The 18716-nt window shown below is 40.8% G+C and overlaps 1 protein-coding gene across 1 annotated transcript; it reads left to right on the top strand.

Moving 5' to 3' along the window:
* Positions 1–12076: 12076 nt before the first annotated feature.
* On the top strand, positions 12077–13031 carry LOC107534486 (alveolar macrophage chemotactic factor-like). The gene is made up of 4 exons (XM_087816467.1): positions 12077–12179; positions 12327–12468; positions 12544–12627; positions 12959–13031. The coding sequence occupies exons 1-4, from the start codon at positions 12077–12079 to the stop codon at positions 12975–12977; spliced, it is 348 nt and encodes a 115-aa protein (XP_087672593.1). The 3' UTR covers positions 12978–13031.
* Positions 13032–18716: the final 5685 nt, after the last annotated feature.

Genomic DNA, 18716 nt, shown 5'->3' with positions numbered 1-18716 from the left:
ATACTGCCATTGCTGCATGAGAACAAACACAATCATCATTAGCTGTGTTTCAATAGAACTTTATTTACAAAAACATGTGGCAGGCCCATAGATGATAGTTTGCCTACCCTTCCCCTAAACTGTTAGAATTGCCTTCTAACTTGTGCTTCTGTTTCCAAGTTGTACACTATTATAGGTCCATGCAGAAGTCAGAGGTTTTTGCTTTTATTTTGTTTTGTTTTTAACATAAAACAGATCACATCTTCTTGCAACATAAAATCCTTCAAAGGATTTTCATTGGAAATAAAATAAAATATAAACTCTGCACCTTGGCCTAGAAATTTCTGTATGACCTGGCTCTTATTTATTTATCCACCCTCACTCATATCACTACCCCCCTTTCTAACTATAGACCATCCTCCACTTACAATGGTTTGACTTATGATTTATGATGGTGCAAAAGCAATATGCATACAGTAGAAACTGTACGTCAAATCTTGAAGCTGATCTTTTGGCAAGCTGGTGACGTGGTACCCTGCTCTCTCGTGTTAATGGGCAGCAGCAGCAGTGAGCCGCAGCTCCCAGCCCAGGACCTGATCGTGAGGATAAACGACAGATTCTCTATGCTGTGTTGTGTTGTCAGGTTTTTCGGCCATTGTGGGTTTTTTTGTTTCTGCATCCCATCATGTCCACAAAATGCCTATCTGTGTGTCTCCTGCTTCTGGTAAGAAGAAACGAAAGGTAATTAGTCTTGAGATGAAACTCAAGGTAATTGCCCAACTGTCATCTAAAGTAAGTGTTCTGAGCACATTTAAGGTAGGCTAGGTTAAACTATGGTGTTTGGTAGGTTAGGTGTACTAAATGCATTTTTGACTTACAATATTTTCACCTTACATTGGGTTTATCAGGACATAATCCTATTGTATGTCAAGGAACATTCATAAATTCCAGCCATCACCAGCCTTCTTTTACTTATTAAAACACAAGCTCTTTCCAGCTCCTGCCCTTATTGTTCTTTCTCCTTGGAGACCTCTTCTCTGAGCTCTTTGTAGGGCTGTGTCATTTTTATGTTTCTGTTATCAGCTTAAAATGCCACCTCATCAATGACCATTATTCTTATGCAAGCATTCCTAGTCCATGTGACTTTTTATGAAATTATGAAATTAATATTCCTTTTTGATAGCATTTATCGAAATCTCTACTTTGTTTCTCTTTCTGTTGTGTTTTGATCTCTTCCACTAGATTATAAATCCATGTCCCTGTTTATCACTGTATCTTGAGCTCTTAGCACAATGGAAGTAGACAAAGCCAGGCACAAATATAGAAAAGTCTCAAGACAGGGAGACATAAACTAAGGAAATTACTACCGGAGAGAGAGAGAGCGGTTGAAGAGACCAGGACTGAAAAAGTGCAAAACTCTTGCTAAAGGGAACAAGAGAAAGAGCTGATCAAGAAAAAACAAAAGCTTCTATGAGGCATTGAGTCAACAGAAAGAATTCTGAGAACATGAGATGATGTAATCTGAATAATCATGTGATTTAAAAAACCTGCTTGGCAAGTATGGTTGCCATGATTATTGTTATTTGTATTATTATAGATTTTTGAAAAATATTTCATTATTATGAAGCTCTATAAAGGTATACACTGAATCCATGATGCGAGAGAGGTCAGAAAGGCCATTCTAAGCCCTAGTCACCTAGTCTTTTATTATTACTATTATTTAATGGTTTATAAGAGTGCTTCTCAAAAATAGTTTGCACAAGAATCTTGTGATGAGCTTGTTAAAACACAGATTCCTAGTAACCCCCATCCCCAGTTCTGAATTAATAGTTCCAGGAAAGGGCCCAAGAATTTTTTTCATTGGGATATACTTCATATGGCAATAAAATTCAACCTTTTAAAGCATCCATTTCAGTGGTTTTCAATATGTTCACAAAGTTGTGCAACCATCACACTAATTCTAGAACATTTCCTCATCCCAAGAAAGGAATTCCATACCCCTTAGAAATCCCTCCTCACTGCTCCCTTCGTCCAGCCCCAAGAGCCACTATTCTCTTTGTTCCTATGGATTTGCCTATTCTGGACATTTTATATAAATGGAATCATGCAATATGTAGCTTTTGTGTCTGGTTTCTTTCACTTAGCATAATGTTTTCCAAGTCCCCTCATGTTATAGCAGAAATTGGGTACTTTCTATAGCTGAATGATATTTTAATATGCAGATATACCACATTTTGTTTATCGATTTGTAAGTTGGTAGACATCTGGGCTGGTTCTACCGCAATGAATATTCACGGAAAAGTTTTTGTGTGGACATATATTTTTAACTCTCTTGGTTATATACCTAAGAGTGGGACTGCTGGGTAATATAACAACTCTATATTTAAATTTTAAGGAATTCCTAAATGCTTTTGCAAAACTGCTGCCCTATTTTTATTCCCACCAGCAATGTATAAGCATTCTTATTCCACATCTTTACAACACTCAGTGTTATCTGACTTTTTGATTATAGCCATCAGAGTGGATATAAAGTGGTATGGTATCTCTTTGTGGTTTTTTCATTTTTACTGCATTTTTCTAAAGTAGTAATGAGGTGGACATTTTTTTTTTCATATACTCATTGGCCACTGTGTATCTTCTTTGAAGAAATATAAATTCCAATACTCTGTTCATTTTAATTGGGTTATTTGTCTTTCTATTATTGAGTTCTAAGAGTTATTTATATATTCTGCATACTAGATATATAATTTATAAATATTTTCTTATGTGGACTGCCTTTTCACTTTTTTTATAGTGACAAAGGTATTTGGTAATGCTACTGATTGTAATTTCAGCATGTACTATAAGTCAGGCGATGGTGAAAGGATGCCGAAAACCACTTTTAGCAAAACAATGTTCTTAAAAAAAGTTACAATGAAAGAACTTGAGCAAAACAAGACAGAAAGAACTAGAGAAAAGCACTTGAGAAGAATAAAAGCATTCTAGAAAACCCAAATTTTAGATAGATAAAACACAACGAATTTTGCCCCCAGAAGTATTATCTTTTATTCTAACAATATTATTTTACTTTTTCCTGCTCTCATTGAAGACCTACCCTTAGTAGCATTCAGCATGCCACTCACTGAACATCAAGAAGCAATCATGACTGCCTCGTCATCTAAATTTTGCTAACGCTCTTTCTAAAATATGCCATATGGACAACCCATTTTTCAATGTCCGTTCTGTATATAATCTCCTCAAAATAGGAAATGAAATCCTCTGAGAGGTTCAGTGATAGCATACAAAGGAAAGCCTGAACACGTACTACAGTGGAGGTAAGTAGAAACTAACTGGACGTTTCCCTGGCCCCGAGCACGCGATGGTGACGCGGCTGCAAACACGCACACACTCCCCCGTGAGGCCCCAATGCCCTAGCGGTGCTGCCACGGGCTTTGTTCCTTGTTTTGGTTTATGTGTTTGTTTTTGAGATTTGGCTAAGAGTTATTGGTTGCCTATAAACATCTTATTTGCCGCAGAGATTCTAAATAATTCATTTAATATGTTGCTAAATGAAGGGAGAAATTTCAAAATCTAAAAATAGAAAGGAAGCATCCAAACTGGTCATTGCTGCAGCCAGCACGGACGCACGGGCCATTTCATGTAGATCCAAGCGCAACAAGACAGTCTTCAGTGTGACCCGGTATGTGTACCCTGTACAGTTAAGGAATTTGAGACCTCCTGACCAAGCGTAAAATTGCTGACTGTGCCAGAACTTCACCCTTAGTCATGACATGGTGTGGCATAATATCGATGCACAATATATAGGAATAAAAAATGAAATGAGCTCAGTTGTCCATATAATGAAAACTACATGTGCCAGTGACAGCACTCAAGTTACCAAATTTTAATGCAAGGATATGAGACATTTCTCCTAGAAGCAGGGGCAGAGATTTGAGAGACAAAAAAAGCTACAATGGACAAAAAAGAAGTAATGTTTAAGCACACCCTCAGATGAGTGAATGAAATTAACCTCTGGGCCCATAAAGTTGCTCTGTAGGATTCTCCCTGACACATCTTATTTAACTTTTTCTAACACATAGTAATATTCCCAGTAATATTTTATACTGTTTAGCTTTTTATACTTTATGAAAAGTTTTCTAGGCCTTCCTTTCCTGGCTATGATGGAGTGACTGTTACTAAACTTACCTGTCTGCCAAAAACAACTAAAAACTAGAGAAAATGTATTAGGTAATGGCTTCCAGGCATTGCACAATAGACAACCAAAAAACCTGATACCCAAGAGAAGGAAAACACATGATATAAGCCTCTCAATAATTCTGACATCCCGCCCTAGGGGATCTTTAATCTATAAAGAGGAGGAACCCAAATAGAGCTCAAGCAGAATAGCTGCAATTGGTGGGATGGAGTGCTGGGAAATGGAGTACTGCAGAGGAATTATGCAGTTTCCTGGCCAAAGACTGGGCAATTCACGTACAGGGTGAGATTCTGTGAGGCTTAGAAAATACGGCCTGCTATGTGACTGAGAGCTGGATAGTGACACCAGAGGTCATACAGTCCTAGGAATGTTGCAGTTCTGGCCTGAAAAGAGACCTTGCAGAATAGCCCCAGGATTCAGGTGAGATGTAAAAACCTATAATGTATGCTCTATAAGTAAAGAACATATCCTAAGATTAAATTCAAAACCAAATGGAAAAATAACTCATTCTTCAAGAACCAAAATAATCTGCCAGTAATATAATACTTTATAGAACTAAAGTCAATACCCTTTAAAAGAAAACAACATTATTCCAGCTGCTGACAAGATTGCATATACAACGTTATGCATACAATCAAATATCACTAGACATATGAAAAAGTAGGAAAGTGTAACTCAAAAGAAAGAAAAAAAAAGAGGCCATTCAAATTAAACCCAGGGAATCAGATGTTGAAATTGACAAGAATTTTAGAGCACTTATTATGAATATTTTCAAGAATTTAAAGGATAACGTAATAATAATGAATGAATAGATGAGGCATATTAATAAGAAAATGGAAATTTTAGAACTAAAAAGCGCAATATTCAAAATGAAAAAAATTAACACACATAAGAAGTAGAACATAGGTACAAAATACTAAAAATATAATTTGAAAACAAAAACCACTAGAGTGGCCTTATTATTAGACAAAATAGACTTCAAGAAAAGAGGTTTTTTACACAAAAATATCAGAGATAAAGATGAACACTTCATAATGATAAAGGGTCAAGTTATCAAGAAAACATACTATTTCAAAATATGCATGTGCCTAATTACACAGCTTTAAATAACATGAAACAAAACTGATTATAAGCATATCTTCCATTACAAAGATTTTAACACCACTTACTCAGAAATTGATAGAAGTATAAAACTATCACTTAATACGCAGATTTTTTGAACACTATCAACCAACTTCACCTACTTAAATGGAAACAAGATAATTATATCCATTCTCACTATTTCAACCTTACATTATGCTGGAGGCTTTAACCAGTGAGATAAGACAAGTAAAAGGAAATAAAAATTGAAAAGATTTTGCAGATTAAATAATCTTTTATGTATAAAACTCTAAAACAATCAATAAAATGAACCTATTGAATGGCAGCTTATGGAATGAGAGAAAATATTTGCAAACCATATATCAGATACGGAGTTAATATCCAAAATATATGAGGAAGTCATACAAATCAACCGCATATGATATATTCCTTTGTCATAACACTCACCAATCTGGTTCATGAGTTTAAATTAGGGGGAAATAAAAGCTGTTCCCAAGGGACATTCTGTTCCGAAGAAAATGATTTCCAGTCTGATATACTAATGCTTATTTTTGGAAACCAAAATTATTCAAAGCAAAACATTGTGTAAAGTGGCTTGGTCAATTTATTCTCCAGGGGGAGTCGTGCTTTAAAATTCCAACTGGTTAGTAAGGTAGTCATAGTCCATCATTAGCCAGAATTTCTAAGATTTTATGACTTGGTTTGGCATTGTAACATCTCTAATGACAGGGGGACCAATATACTAATTTCTCATTCTTGTAGAAGTATTTCAAAATGCATAAAAGTGACTATTAAGTGGAAATTTATAGTCAGATTTATGAAAAAAATTATGGCAAGAAATCAACTATGAAACTATATTCTAGTCCTATTTTTCTCTTTCTATCTTTGTTTCGTAAATGTTATTGTTTGTCTTAGGCCATTCAGGCCGATATAACAAAATATCATAGACTGGTGACTTATAAACAACAAAAACGTCTTTCTCACAGTTCTGGCCACTGGGAGGTCCACGGCCAAGGTGCTGGCAGACGAAGTGTCGCGTCCGAGCCTGCTTCCCGGTTCACAGGCAGTGCGCTCCTGCTGCGTGTCCTCACGTGGTGACGGGCGAGGGAGCTCCACGGGGCCTCTTTCATAACACTAATCCCGCCCGTGAGCGGCACCTCCTAGTACAATCATAGTGGGTATTATGAATTCAGTAAGAATTTTTTTGGGGGGACACAAATATTTAGACCATAGCATTATTGCTGTTATTGTTGGTAGTGGTGGTTGGGTGTGTGTGTTCGTGTGTACTAGTTATTCAAGTAGTGACAAGGGAAGTAAAAAGGGTTTTGATGATCTAGAAAGTATATAAATCACACATAGAAATACATAACAATTACTTCTATGAAAACAGCTATCAATGAGGTTCTAATAAAAATGAAAGATATTTTGAGTTCATGCAGAAGTGGATATTATTCTAAAAAGTGATGTGAAGTTTAATGGTATCTAAAAACAATTTAGTAAATGACCGTTATTAAACACAGTGTTAGAATTCTAACTTCCATTAAGGACCTCTGCAGTAACACACCAAGGACTTCTCAAAAAAGTTATTTAAAAATAATCACGGAGATGTAAATTACAGCATAGGGGATATAGTCAACAATATTGTAATAACTATGTATGGAGCCAGATGGGTGTTTGAAATAGCAGGGGTCCAATCGGTAAAGTATTAATCGTCTAACCACTATGCTGTACATACAGAATAATAGTGAATGCAAACTGTAATTGAAAAATAGAATAAAAAAGAGCCCAAAGACTTTTTTTTTTTTTTAACCCAACCACCATTACCAACAATAAATTGCTTAGCCCAGACCAAATTTCTGAAGAAAGCAATGCATGCTCCCTATTTCTGAGAAACCCAAGGCCTTCTGAAGCACTCAAAACTTTAATTCTCATCACCCCCCCATGTGTCCCCTCTTGTCGGCAGAAACTGTCGCAGGTGTACCCAGCTGAGTAAGAGAGAGCTAGCTACCCCGGCCACCCAGGAGGCGGCAAGGAAAAGCCCGCCTGTGGTTGCTTGGAGCCCAGCTCAGTTTGGACTCAATCAAGATTCATCTATTTACTTCTTTTTCAAACAGGTTTATTCTGAAATGGGCAGGGAAAAGTATATCATGACAAAAGGGGGGGATATGTTCCTGACACTTCACAGTAAATCTGGGCAATTCTGAAGCAAAATTATCATCTAACAACGATGCCTCTTCATTGGACTGCCAGGCCCGATGTGGGAGGAGACAGACTGCACTGATACCTCAAAGTTAACCCCAGTAAATCTATGACTTTTTCTTTTTCTTATGCAAGCAAGTAATTCCACCCTCCACTTAAACATTGATTGATAAATTCTTATGCTGATATTCTTGACATGCTTAACCTGATAATGATACATCTACATCTTTAACTACTGCAATCATGTAGCATTTCTTAAATGTAATGTAAAAAGTAGTAGACGTAAAGGGAAATAGAAACATAGAAAAATATTTTTAAAGGCTGAGGTCTTACACTGAACACATACTCAAAGGCCGTTCTGATTTGTTAGAAGAGACAAATTTAGAATAATATTTCCACACTGTTAACATTCAGCACAGTGTAAGTCAATCAGAATTTTCCCTTGTCATTTATTTTCACTAATCTCTAAGTCAAAGAAAATATATAATTTGGTTGACACTGTAGTTGTATAACTGTTTTGAAATATCAAATATTCTTCTGGTTTCTGAACATTTTTTTAATAGTTCAGATTTAAAGACTGAAAACATGATTTGAACTGGTGCTAAGAGTAACCAAGAAACAGTTTCCAACATAGGAGAAAACCAATTCCAAATGCCCTTTGGGACAGTGTGGATGGACCTGGAGAAAATTATGCTAAGTGAAATAAGCCGGGCAGAGAAAGACAAACATCACATGGTCTCGCTTATACGTGGAATCTAAAGAACTTAATAAACTGATGAACAGAATAGATTCAATGACATGGAAGCATGGATGAGACTAACAAATGTCAGAGAGATGGAGGAGGGCGGGTGGGTGGAGGGGGAGAGAGTAACCAAAGAGTTTATATGCATATATACACAACCCAAGGACATGGACAATGATGGGGAGAGGGACGGGGGAGGGGGAGGGGACGGGGTGGAAGGGGTCATTGGGGAGAAAAAGGGACATCTGTAATATTTTAAACAATAATAAAATTTAAAAAGCAAAAACAAATAGAGGTCAAATGATTATTAACAGTAAACAGCCTCATTCTTTCCTCCTTAAGAATCACTTGTAGCTTAAAGAACACTGCCAAATAAATGTTATCATCATCTGTCATCAAGTGTTCATAGACTGCTCGCCACTGAACTTGAAATTCATGGGAGGTTATGTGGAAAATATAAGATACCACCACTGACTTTAAAGAGTTTATAGCAGACTTGAGGGAAACAAAAGCAGAATTAAGTAACAATTAAACTCTGCTTCATTAGATAGCTATTACAAGTACATTCATGTTCAAAGATCAAAGGTAGAAGCAATCTATTTCAATTGGCTTTGTCAGAATAAACCTCCTCCGAGAAGACAGGACTTTGCACTAATCTGGAGGAGAGGCATTTAAAAAGCAGGTAACAGTTTCAGGCTGGTTAACCTGGATGGCTCTTGGACCTTTGACATCATTGCAACCTCAAAGGCCAGGAGTAGAGAGACTGAGGATTTCAACAATTTAAAATATGATCGTTAGGCAACACAAGTAAAGTGGTTAACCAGATGTGGAGCGTGGTGGGATGGATGTTTGCCAGTGACTGTGAAGAAAGTGGTTTGTAATCTGGAAACCATTAATTTCTTGTGGCAGATTCTGTAGTGCTTGATTTACAATCCTGGATTTCCTACTTCTTAACTCTTTCTTCAGCCTTCCTTTCTCTAGCTGAAAAACGAGGATGGGAGAATGTTTCTTATCTTCCAAAAGGAGTCAATATGTGCCTTAAAAGAAAATAAGCATGAAATGTTTGAGAAGCTGCAAACCATTAAGAATGTTTTAATTCCTATTATATTACTGTGGTATTGACTAAAATTTGATTGCTTTGATAAACAGTAAATCACTTCAGGCTGCCCAGGTATCAGTGTCACTTTATGGATTATTTTATTATAGCTTGGTACAAAAATATCACTGTACCCTTCCTTATTACCTGGACACAGTGCAGGTCAGGCAGCTGGCTTCCCTTTAAATTGGTGATATAGAAGCAATTGCTTTGAAATAGCTCTGCCTCCTATGGTACTCGGTGCTGTCATTCTCAACTGCAGGGAGCCTTGGACCATCCACAATCTTATCTGTCTTTGCACAAGACCCACATCAGAGATGCCTAGGCCCGAGCCAGACATGGGCCATGGGCCAAAAGGATTTCAATGAGAACCCAGGTTCGGTTACAAAGTGCTTCCTGATTAGGTTGGGCAATGCAACAGCCCACTTCTAGTGGGGATTTTTTTATTACGTGCTTGCCAGCCGGAAAAATATTTTTTCTTTATATTCTGCAAACAATGCACATTAAGTTTGTGCAGAGTGGCTATGAGGTGAAGCATGACATCTATGAGTGTGAAGAGGAACTGGAAATCACATCTCATGATCCATCTCTGATCTTAACATTTAGTGCCAAAACTAATTCATACGTTCACTTAAATTTAAAATAGGTTATTTGGAACTCACCTGAACACACATTCACACACATAAAAATTCAATAACCTATGTCATCAAACTTTTTCCCACCACAAAATCTTATTATACTGTGGTTTATCCCTTATGGTTAAGTTGAATTTAATTGTCCAAGATTTTTAGTCACATTTTGAAGTCTTATCTTATCCACATTAGTGAAGTTTATCTTTTGTCTTTAGATGCATGTTAATCTGTAAAAAGTCAATATAATAAGTCTGTAGGCTGTTTTTCTAGATTTTCACTCCCCAGAAGGATGAAAGATTGCATGAGCTGAGTCAGGTATGATGCTGATTGTATCGGGAAGCTGTGCAGGAAAGAGACCTTCCCATTCAGCTTCCCACAAAGTGAGACCAAAGCTCTCAGCCCTCCTCGACTAGAGAATGTCTTGTTTCCTTCCAGCCTAAGTGTTCTGAAAGCCTCTGACACCTCCTCCTTGCTCACCAATGGAGGTGATGTCCTGCCAAGAAGATGAGTGGAGTTTAATAAAATTCCCCAGGTCATGGGAGACAAGGAAGGGACTTTTGTTCCATGACTGGTTTCTGATTGCTATTACGTTCACCGATTGCCTTTGCGGAACTACTGTGAGGACAAGGGCCTTGAGAACAATCCAAGAGAGTATCTAGTTAGATTTTCATGAAATAAGGTCAACATGCTACTCTAATATGATAGCTATGCAGGCCGTGGATTTAGACATGTAAAAGGCCTGGCTATTAAAACTTCAGGGTTCTAACTGCTCCCACAGATAACAGAGAGAGAAAGGGGAAGCAGAGAAATCTGGGTGTTCTTCACCCCTCAAATTTAGGGGGCAGCTCTGGGCTCGCTGCAGACCAGAGCCGGCCTGTTGACATGGCCATGGTCACACCAGTGATCACGAAGGTAGATGGTTCCAGAGGCTTGTGTGAGTCACCCTCCCCTTCCATGTTGCTGTCTGAGTGAAGCCGGAGTGGGTGCCGTCTTGCTACAGAAAGGATTCCAATCTCTAGGGCAGACTTCCCCATGGGCCCCTGACCCCGTCAGCCCGCAGCCTCTCTGGGCTGGGCCAGTGACCCCGGCGGAGGAGCCCCGGGGAGGGCAGGCTGGGCCCCCGTCCGCAGCGCCGTCGCGGGAGCAGGGCCGGGTCTCCAGGGCGCAGGGGGCAGGCTGGGCCCCCCGTCCGCAGCGCCGTCGGGGGGAGCAGGGCCGGTCTCCAGGGCGCAGGGGGCAGGCTGGGCCCCCGTCCGCAGCGCCGTCGGGGGGAGCAGGGCCGGTCTCCAGGGCGCAGGGGGCAGGCTGGGCCCCCGTCCGCAGCGCCGTCGGGGGGAGCAGGGCCGGTCTCCAGGGCGCAGGGGGCAGGCTGGGCCCCGTCCGCAGCGCCGTCGGGGGGAGCAGGGCCGGTCTCCAGGGCGCAGGGTCCAGGCTGCAGAGTTACAGGGTCGGGTTCCAGCCGGCAGCCGGCTTGGGAGCCTGTTCCCGCCGCGGACGTGCAGAGGGAGCGCGGGCATTTCCACCGCACCGTCTGGGCTTCTACAGAGGTTCAAAGGGTCATGAACCAACGTGTGAAACCCAGACCGCCCCCTGCAAGGAGCAGAGCAGGCTCTCGGTGCAGCCGGCCCCAATCGCGGCCCCTACTTCTTGGGTAATAATAATAATAATAATAATAACAACAACAACAACATATCAGGGATTAGGAAGATCATAAACTTTTCCAGAGTCAGACCTCCCGCTGCTTTGGTTCCAGTTTTCCCCTTTGGATGGAGATGGGGGCACCTCCTAGGGCGCTCTGTTCCCCAGAAGCTGCCCGAGGATGACACCCCGCAGAACTGCCCCCACCCCCCGCGGGAGCAGCCCCCCAGCCCCGCCCGCGCCCCCCGCGCCCCGGCGCCCGCCCCAGCTGGAGCAGCCCCGCGCCCGCGCCCGCGCGCTCCGGACCCGGGCGCCTCCTCCCGCCCCCCGCCCCCCCGCGGGCAGGGAATTTCCCGAGCATCCCACGGCCGAGCTTCCTGCCCGAGCAAGGGGCGAAGGCCGATATAAGGGATGCGCGGGCCCGGGGCCTGCACAGCGCCCGGACCTTCACCCCCGCGCCTCCTCCTCGCCGAGCCCGCCGCCTCTCCGCCGCCATGAGTCTCCCGCCAGGAAGCGCCACCCGCGTCCCCAGCCCTGCGGGGCGGCTGCGCGCTCTGCTCGCGCTGCTGCTGCTGCTGACGGCGCCCGGGGCCCGCGGTGAGCGCTCCCGGCCCGCGGGCCGCCCCCGCCCCCGCCGGGTCCCGCCCCCGCCGGGTCCCGGGCGCGCAGGGTCCGGGGCGCGCAGGGTCCCGCGCGCGCTGCCGGGGGCGCTTCCCGCGCCCGCCTCTAACTGTCTCCCTTTAGCCGCAGCCGGTCCCTCCGCGGTCGTGGTAGCCCGAGAGCTGCGCTGCGTGTGCCTCACCCTCATGCCCAAGGTCCACCCCAAAATGATCAGCAGCCTGGAGATGGTCCCCTCCGGGCCGCAGTGCCCCAGGGTGGAAATGATGTGAGTGCGCGCCCGGCCGGGCCTGGGTCCCACCCGAGGCCAGCGCGCCTGCATCTCCTTTCTTTTCTCCCGCAGAGCCACCTTGAAGAACGGGAAGCAAGTGTGTCTGGACACTGAAGCGCCTTTGATCAAGAAAATCATCCAGAAAATGCTGGACAGGTACCTGCGGCTTTGATCTTCCTGGGCTTCACCTCCCTTGGAGTGGAGCCAAGGGCCTTGATTCCGTGCGTGGGCCCGGCTACCACCTCCAGCCCATTCTTTAAAAAAGGTTGCTCAGGACCCAAGGGAACGCTGTTGCAGAACGTCCTGGGAAGGCCTTGAGCACCCATCTTCCCCGGGACCCGTGACTAAGGCGCACGGGGTTTGCGGGTGTAGTCCCGAGTCCGCCCTCCGCTCTTTACTGATCTTAAGCTCGGTGGTTTGAAAACGAGTTGGTGTGCACAGGAGTGTGGAAATTTGGTTAAACGGATGTAATTTTTTTTCTCAACAGTGGAAAGCAGAAAAACTAAGGGAAAGGATCGTGCACTGGAAAAACTGCCCAGTTCTGCAGCGGAGCAGTTTTCTGGGGTCTCTGTCCCAGCGCAGACGAAACGCAGAGGCCGGTTTTCTCCGAGGGGTTGGGGTTCCTCCTGAATTCTCCACTGGGAGATGCCTGGGAGAAGGGACCTAGGGTTGCCCGGCGGCTTTCTGCTCAGCTTATGAAGTGTGTTACATAGTATTTACTGCTACTTAATTGCTGCTATTTTATCTGCTGTGCTATTGAAACCTTTGGTAATTGACTAAACAGTGAGTCAGAAATCACTCACTGGTTGTTATTCTTTCAAGGTGACTAGTTTCTTTCTAGAATATGTTCCCTAGAACGTTACTGAAAAGGCTGTGGGTTTAATAGGTGACTGATATTTCTTTGGAATGCTATATATGAAGAGAAACTGTTACCCCTCCCTTCCCATGAAATTGTAGTTATTTTAGTATTATTTCTTGAGGAGTAGCTTAGAGAATTTCCCTACTCTTTACCCTGGGATCCTGTTTCAGTTATATTGCGTTGGAAAGCTGGGCACATCATACAGCTATGCATGTAGAATATATTCCCTTATTTAGAATTTTGAAATGTTTAAATTCTATAAGGAGTAATATATTATTTTCCTACACCTTTAGACATTTGATGTCTTCTTAGTATGGCATAATGTCATGACCTACTCATTAAGCTTTGACTTTTATATTGTATTTATTAACTATTTTATTAGGAGTACTAGGATTTTAATCACTAAATATTTGCTTAGGTAAACTCCTTATTGCTAGTTTTTGTATAAATACATTATTTTAGTTTTCTTAAGAATAAGGCAATCTTAATGATCTGTACTCTGATATTTTTGAAAATATATGTGAGCTATTTGAATATAAACTCATCACTTTGTTTTTGTTTTTAAAATGCACAGCACTGCTAAGATTTATAGATGCTTATGTTATATCTTTTAAGGATTTGACCATTTTGTTATAAAGAATCACAGATGCATCACATTTACTATGTTAAAATTGTACTTTTTAACTGTGTATTTCATTGGCTTATAGCACTTTTTATTCTTTGGAAAAAAATAAAAGATTTAAAAAATTTGTTCACATTGCTTCTTCCTTCTTATACTGTTATAAAAATAGTATTTTTCTTTAATTCTACCTTATTTTGAAAATTAACTGCTCTCTGTCTAGCAGGAAGGACCCTTATTTCCCAAAGCCATTGCCTTAGTTCAGCCTTTCCAGTTACCCCTTTGATAGGACCAATGCCCTCTGGGTTCTTCAGAAAACACTAATAGGTGAGACTTCCTTACCTTAGAGCCTCGACTGGCTTCCTACTCCCCAGGCATGAAATAAGTCGGGAATCACGGCAAATTACATGCAGCCTCGTCCAACTCCCGGTTCCTCCTTCAGCCTCACTTTTCCTTCCCATCTTTGCAGGCAGGGGTTTAGTTCTTCCCCGGATCTGTGCGTTTGCGTTTGCGTTTGCGAGGGCCTAGATCTGCCAGTGGCTTTCTGCTTCTGCCTCCAGGAGGAAGCTTAGGCATCCTCCTGCACTCAGCTCGAACAATACCTCCTTCACAAAGTTTTCCTTGACACTCCTCACAGAATGCACGGTTTCTATTTTGACGTTTCCATAGCATCTTTTAGATACTTGAACTTATTTCAGCGGCAAATACTGCATTGCTTTTACTTGTTTAGAAGTGTCCTTGCCCTACTTTCCTAAGAGCTCTCCCAGAACATCGACCATATTTCACTTCCCTCTTCATCTCCCATACCTGACACAGATTGGCTTAATAAATTAATAAATTATCCAGAGGCTCAGGTGTCTTAAAATCAATAACCTGGTTCATGGTAAATGTCAAGTAAATTAAATTCCTTTACCCTCTTTTCTCCTTCTTGCCTGTGAGTAATCCAACAAGGCCTGTGGCGCATGTGGCCCCCTCAACCTATAACACCTACCCCTCACTTCCACCTGGCTGACTCCCACCCTTCCTTTGAGGCCAGTTTGCCTCTCTGACCCTCTCCCTCACCACATTAATGCCCTTTTTATATTCTCATAAAAACTTTATTATTTTCCCTTATAACGTTCTGTCACCATCCTGACTATAGTGTCTAATGTCTATTCCAACTTCACTGTAAGCCCCATCAGGCCAGAGAAAATGCTTATCATGCTCATCTCAGTTCCTAGGACAGTGCTTAGCTCACAGTAGATGCTTAAACAGGTGCCTGGTCTAGGCCAAACAAATCCCACTGTCTCTCTAGTATTAAAACAGCAATTTCAGGTAAATAGCTCATTCTTAGGAAAAGCACAAAAACAACAAAAAAAGAGAGTAATCCAACTAGTATACTTATACACACATTCCCCCCAATTAAATTAATACATTATACATGCTTATATTGGCATGTATTTGTATATATTAGTATTGCTAACATGTCATTAGGATATCTGTGTGTAATCTGTTATTCTACATCTTTTCATCTCCTTATTCATGAAATATCAATTAAATTAATGTATTTTATTTTATTACTTACTAGCATATATATATGCATATATATGTAGCACAAAGAGAGAGAAACAGAGATAGAGAGATACAGAGATATGAAAAAACCTAGAGAGTAGATTCAAAGAGATGGGTTTACTGACAGTTTTTCAACAATATAGAAAGTATAAAATAACTCAAATTAAAATATATATATATATATTAAACTTCTGAGGTCTGTTTTTACTATTTTAAATAGTACCTTTTTGTTTGTTTGAACCTATGAATTATACACTAATCATGGGGAAACATCAAAAACCATAAATTTTAAACTATAAATTTCAGTGTTTTAAACAAGGCCTGATTTTGGATATCAGCCCCAACATACTCAATGAATAAATGCCTGATAATAATGAAAGCAAATTAAATTTCCTTTGAGTGGGTGAAATACATATTTTGCAAAGTAATAAACATCACTGGTTTACCTTTCTTTATTGTTATTTAAGATCTTTGCTTTTCCAAAATGAAAGATTATAAGTTTAGTTTGTTTATAAATCATAGAATAAGACCTATTGGTAATATCCTTGCAATTCTATTTGTCGTGCTCATGTTATAATTGGTGATTCCATAAAGAAAATAAATTACAGTATATTAGTGAAGTATAACCTATACAAAAACCTCAATGACAGTTGTTACTCATCAATTTTTGATCCCTCCACTAGCGAACTCAAGAACTAATATATCTGGAAAAAATTAATCTAATGTATGACTTCTAGGCATATGTCTTAATATTTTCTTCACACACACCCCAAAAATACTATTTTCACTCTGTTATCCACCTAAAACACTCTCATATATTAAATCACTGGGAATTGAACAAGTGTCAACTAAAATCTACTCTATGTTACTGCTCCAATCCAGACAATTTCAATGTGTAATTAATGCCTTTCATTCTACCAGACTTTCCTGCATGCCTCTGGGTGTGACACATTCACATTATTCTTCAATTACTGAAGGTATGACAAGATCTATGATAAATATGACTAGTGGTATTGTTTTTCTATGATAGTTTTAATTCTTGCACAAGGAAAAGAATTGCTCTGGGTAACTCATATTGTACATAACCTCAAAAGTCCTTCCTGGATGTTACAATTGAGAAATTTACCAGACAGAAGGAGCATCTGGGGATTTCAGTTTGCCTCCCTGACTAAATCACGGAAGACAAGGAAAGTGCACATGATGCTAATTGTTGGCAGGTGGTCATGGGTGGCTTTTAGTCAGCAAAATTAATAGTATATTTTTCAGAAGGGCGGTTCATACTTCAAATATGTAGAGTGAAGTAATAACATAGAAAGACCTAGCATTTAGGCATAAAATTTTGTTTCTAGAAAGTTTAAATATTGAGACATTGCAAAATTACCCCCAACATTGAAAAATCCATGTTCTTAATAAATATGTTTCCACTGACACATAAGTGTGTATGATTGTAACAGTCAGGAATTGTAACCCACTCGACCATTCTTTTCACATTTTTTCTGAAAATGCTGAATCTGACTAATACGTAGCTTGTAGATGAATGGCATGTTTGTATAAGAATCCTAGGAACCAACTTCAGAAGATGCAGACTCTGACCTTCAGTCATCCCAGTTTCAGGAGATTTCCTAACCTTCAACTGTAGAACCAGAATGACTTTAGAACCAGGATGATGAAGACCAGGATGACGCACGCCAGACCATCACTTGACCGGTTTTGAGATCTTTACTGGAATGGACTGTGCTGACTTGCATGTAGAGAACCTTTTAACCGCGCCCCCGCCATGATCTTTTTTGTTTTGCTTTACTTCTCCCTCCTTATAAAAACCTCTACCTACACTGAGATGTGGAGATGGGCTTTGGACAACATTCCTCTATCTTCTTGAGATGCCAGCACTTGAATAAACCTTTTTCCTTTTTCACCAGCACCTGCTTCACGAGCTTGGCTTTATGGCAGCAGGTGGCTGAACTTGGGGTTTGGTTACATGATGATTGTTTTTGACCCACCTTTAGAGTTGGATCAAAAGAAAAATAGTTGATTCATTTTCAGCAAGAGAGGCCAGTGATATTTCTTTATAATTTGTAGTGCAGTACAAAGTCAGAGGAACTGTATTTCAAATCTAGTTTTGAGTATTTTTAGCTATGCGACTTTGGCAGTTTATTTGACATCTTCATCCCTCAGTTTTCTCATCTGTAAAATCAGTACAATAATATATATCTCTCAGGCTTTAAGAGCTATTCTGGAACAAGGAGATGCTTGATAAATATTAATTGCTTTCCCAGGTCTCCTAATTCAAACTTCCCTTGACAAATGAGAAGACTGAGAGCTTAACAGTTTATTTTTTCAGATTTATCTATATTCTTTCCATCTAGGAATGAATGATTAATTTTAGTGCTTCTAAGAATTTTTTCCACCATTCTTTTTTTAGGAAGCTTCTGGAATCAATGCATTCATATTTTGCTATATTTTTATCAATTATGTGCTAACATTATCAAAATGTATGATGTATTTTCCTTCTTATAAACATTCATCTATCGAATATCAATAGGTTTGAGATCATTTATTGATAAGCCTGTTACATAATGGACCCTGTGCAGGATCCTTACGATATAGAAATTACAAAGATGAGATGCTTTCAGCCTTGCAGGAAGTACAGAAGCAGAGTTGGGCAGGGGAAGAGTTGCTGTTAAGACAAAAGATTCAGATGGTTCTATGAGAAGCTCTGGAGCTGGGATGGCCTTTCAGGGTTATTCCGAATTGCACCAAGGAAGGCATCTCTGTATCCTTCCATTGACCAGCCATTAGATATGAGGCACCCCTGGAGGGTGGGCATAGCTTTGGGTGCGACAGCTCCTTTAGGCCATGGGCTATGCCCAGAGAGGGCCTCAGTTGTGAGCTTTCTGTGCCCACTATTCCAGCAGGTAAAGAAAGCCATGGTGCTAAAAGGGCGTCTGGGTGTTGCATCATGGTTTCAGGGGCAGGGGAGGAGAAGGAGGAGGTGGAGGAGAGGAAAGAAAAGAGAAAATGGAAAAGGGGGAGGGAGGAGAGGGAAGGACTCCTGTCCTTTTTCTCTTTTTTCTTTCTTCCTTTCCCTCACCTATTCTCCTTTCTCCTTCCTCCCTTCCCTTCCCTCTCCCTGCTTCCCTTTTTCCTTCCTTCTCATTCATTCTTTAGTTGTTCCTGAGAAATAAAATAAAGATCCTTAAGAGAGGGGGAGGAGCA

Source organism: Miniopterus natalensis, chromosome 1, assembly GCF_054644295.1.
Source record: "Miniopterus natalensis isolate mMinNat1 chromosome 1, mMinNat1.hap1, whole genome shotgun sequence".
NCBI classification, from domain to species: Eukaryota; Metazoa; Chordata; class Mammalia; order Chiroptera; family Miniopteridae; genus Miniopterus; species Miniopterus natalensis.
This window is presented reverse-complemented; position numbering and strand designations above follow the sequence as displayed.

What these genes read in the sequence shown, in the direction of transcription:
- LOC107534486 (XM_087816467.1), top strand. Translation starts at nt 12,077, where the DNA reads ATGAGTCTCCCGCCAGGAAGCGCCACCCGCGTCCCCAGCCCTGCGGGG. An exon ending in GACGGCGCCCGGGGCCCGCG is followed by an intron (nt 12,180 to 12,326) that starts GTGAGCGCTCCC and finishes GTCTCCCTTTAG; the next exon opens with CCGCAGCCGGTCCCTCCGCG. An exon ending in TGCCCCAGGGTGGAAATGAT is followed by an intron (nt 12,469 to 12,543) that starts GTGAGTGCGCGC and finishes TTTCTCCCGCAG; the next exon opens with AGCCACCTTGAAGAACGGGA.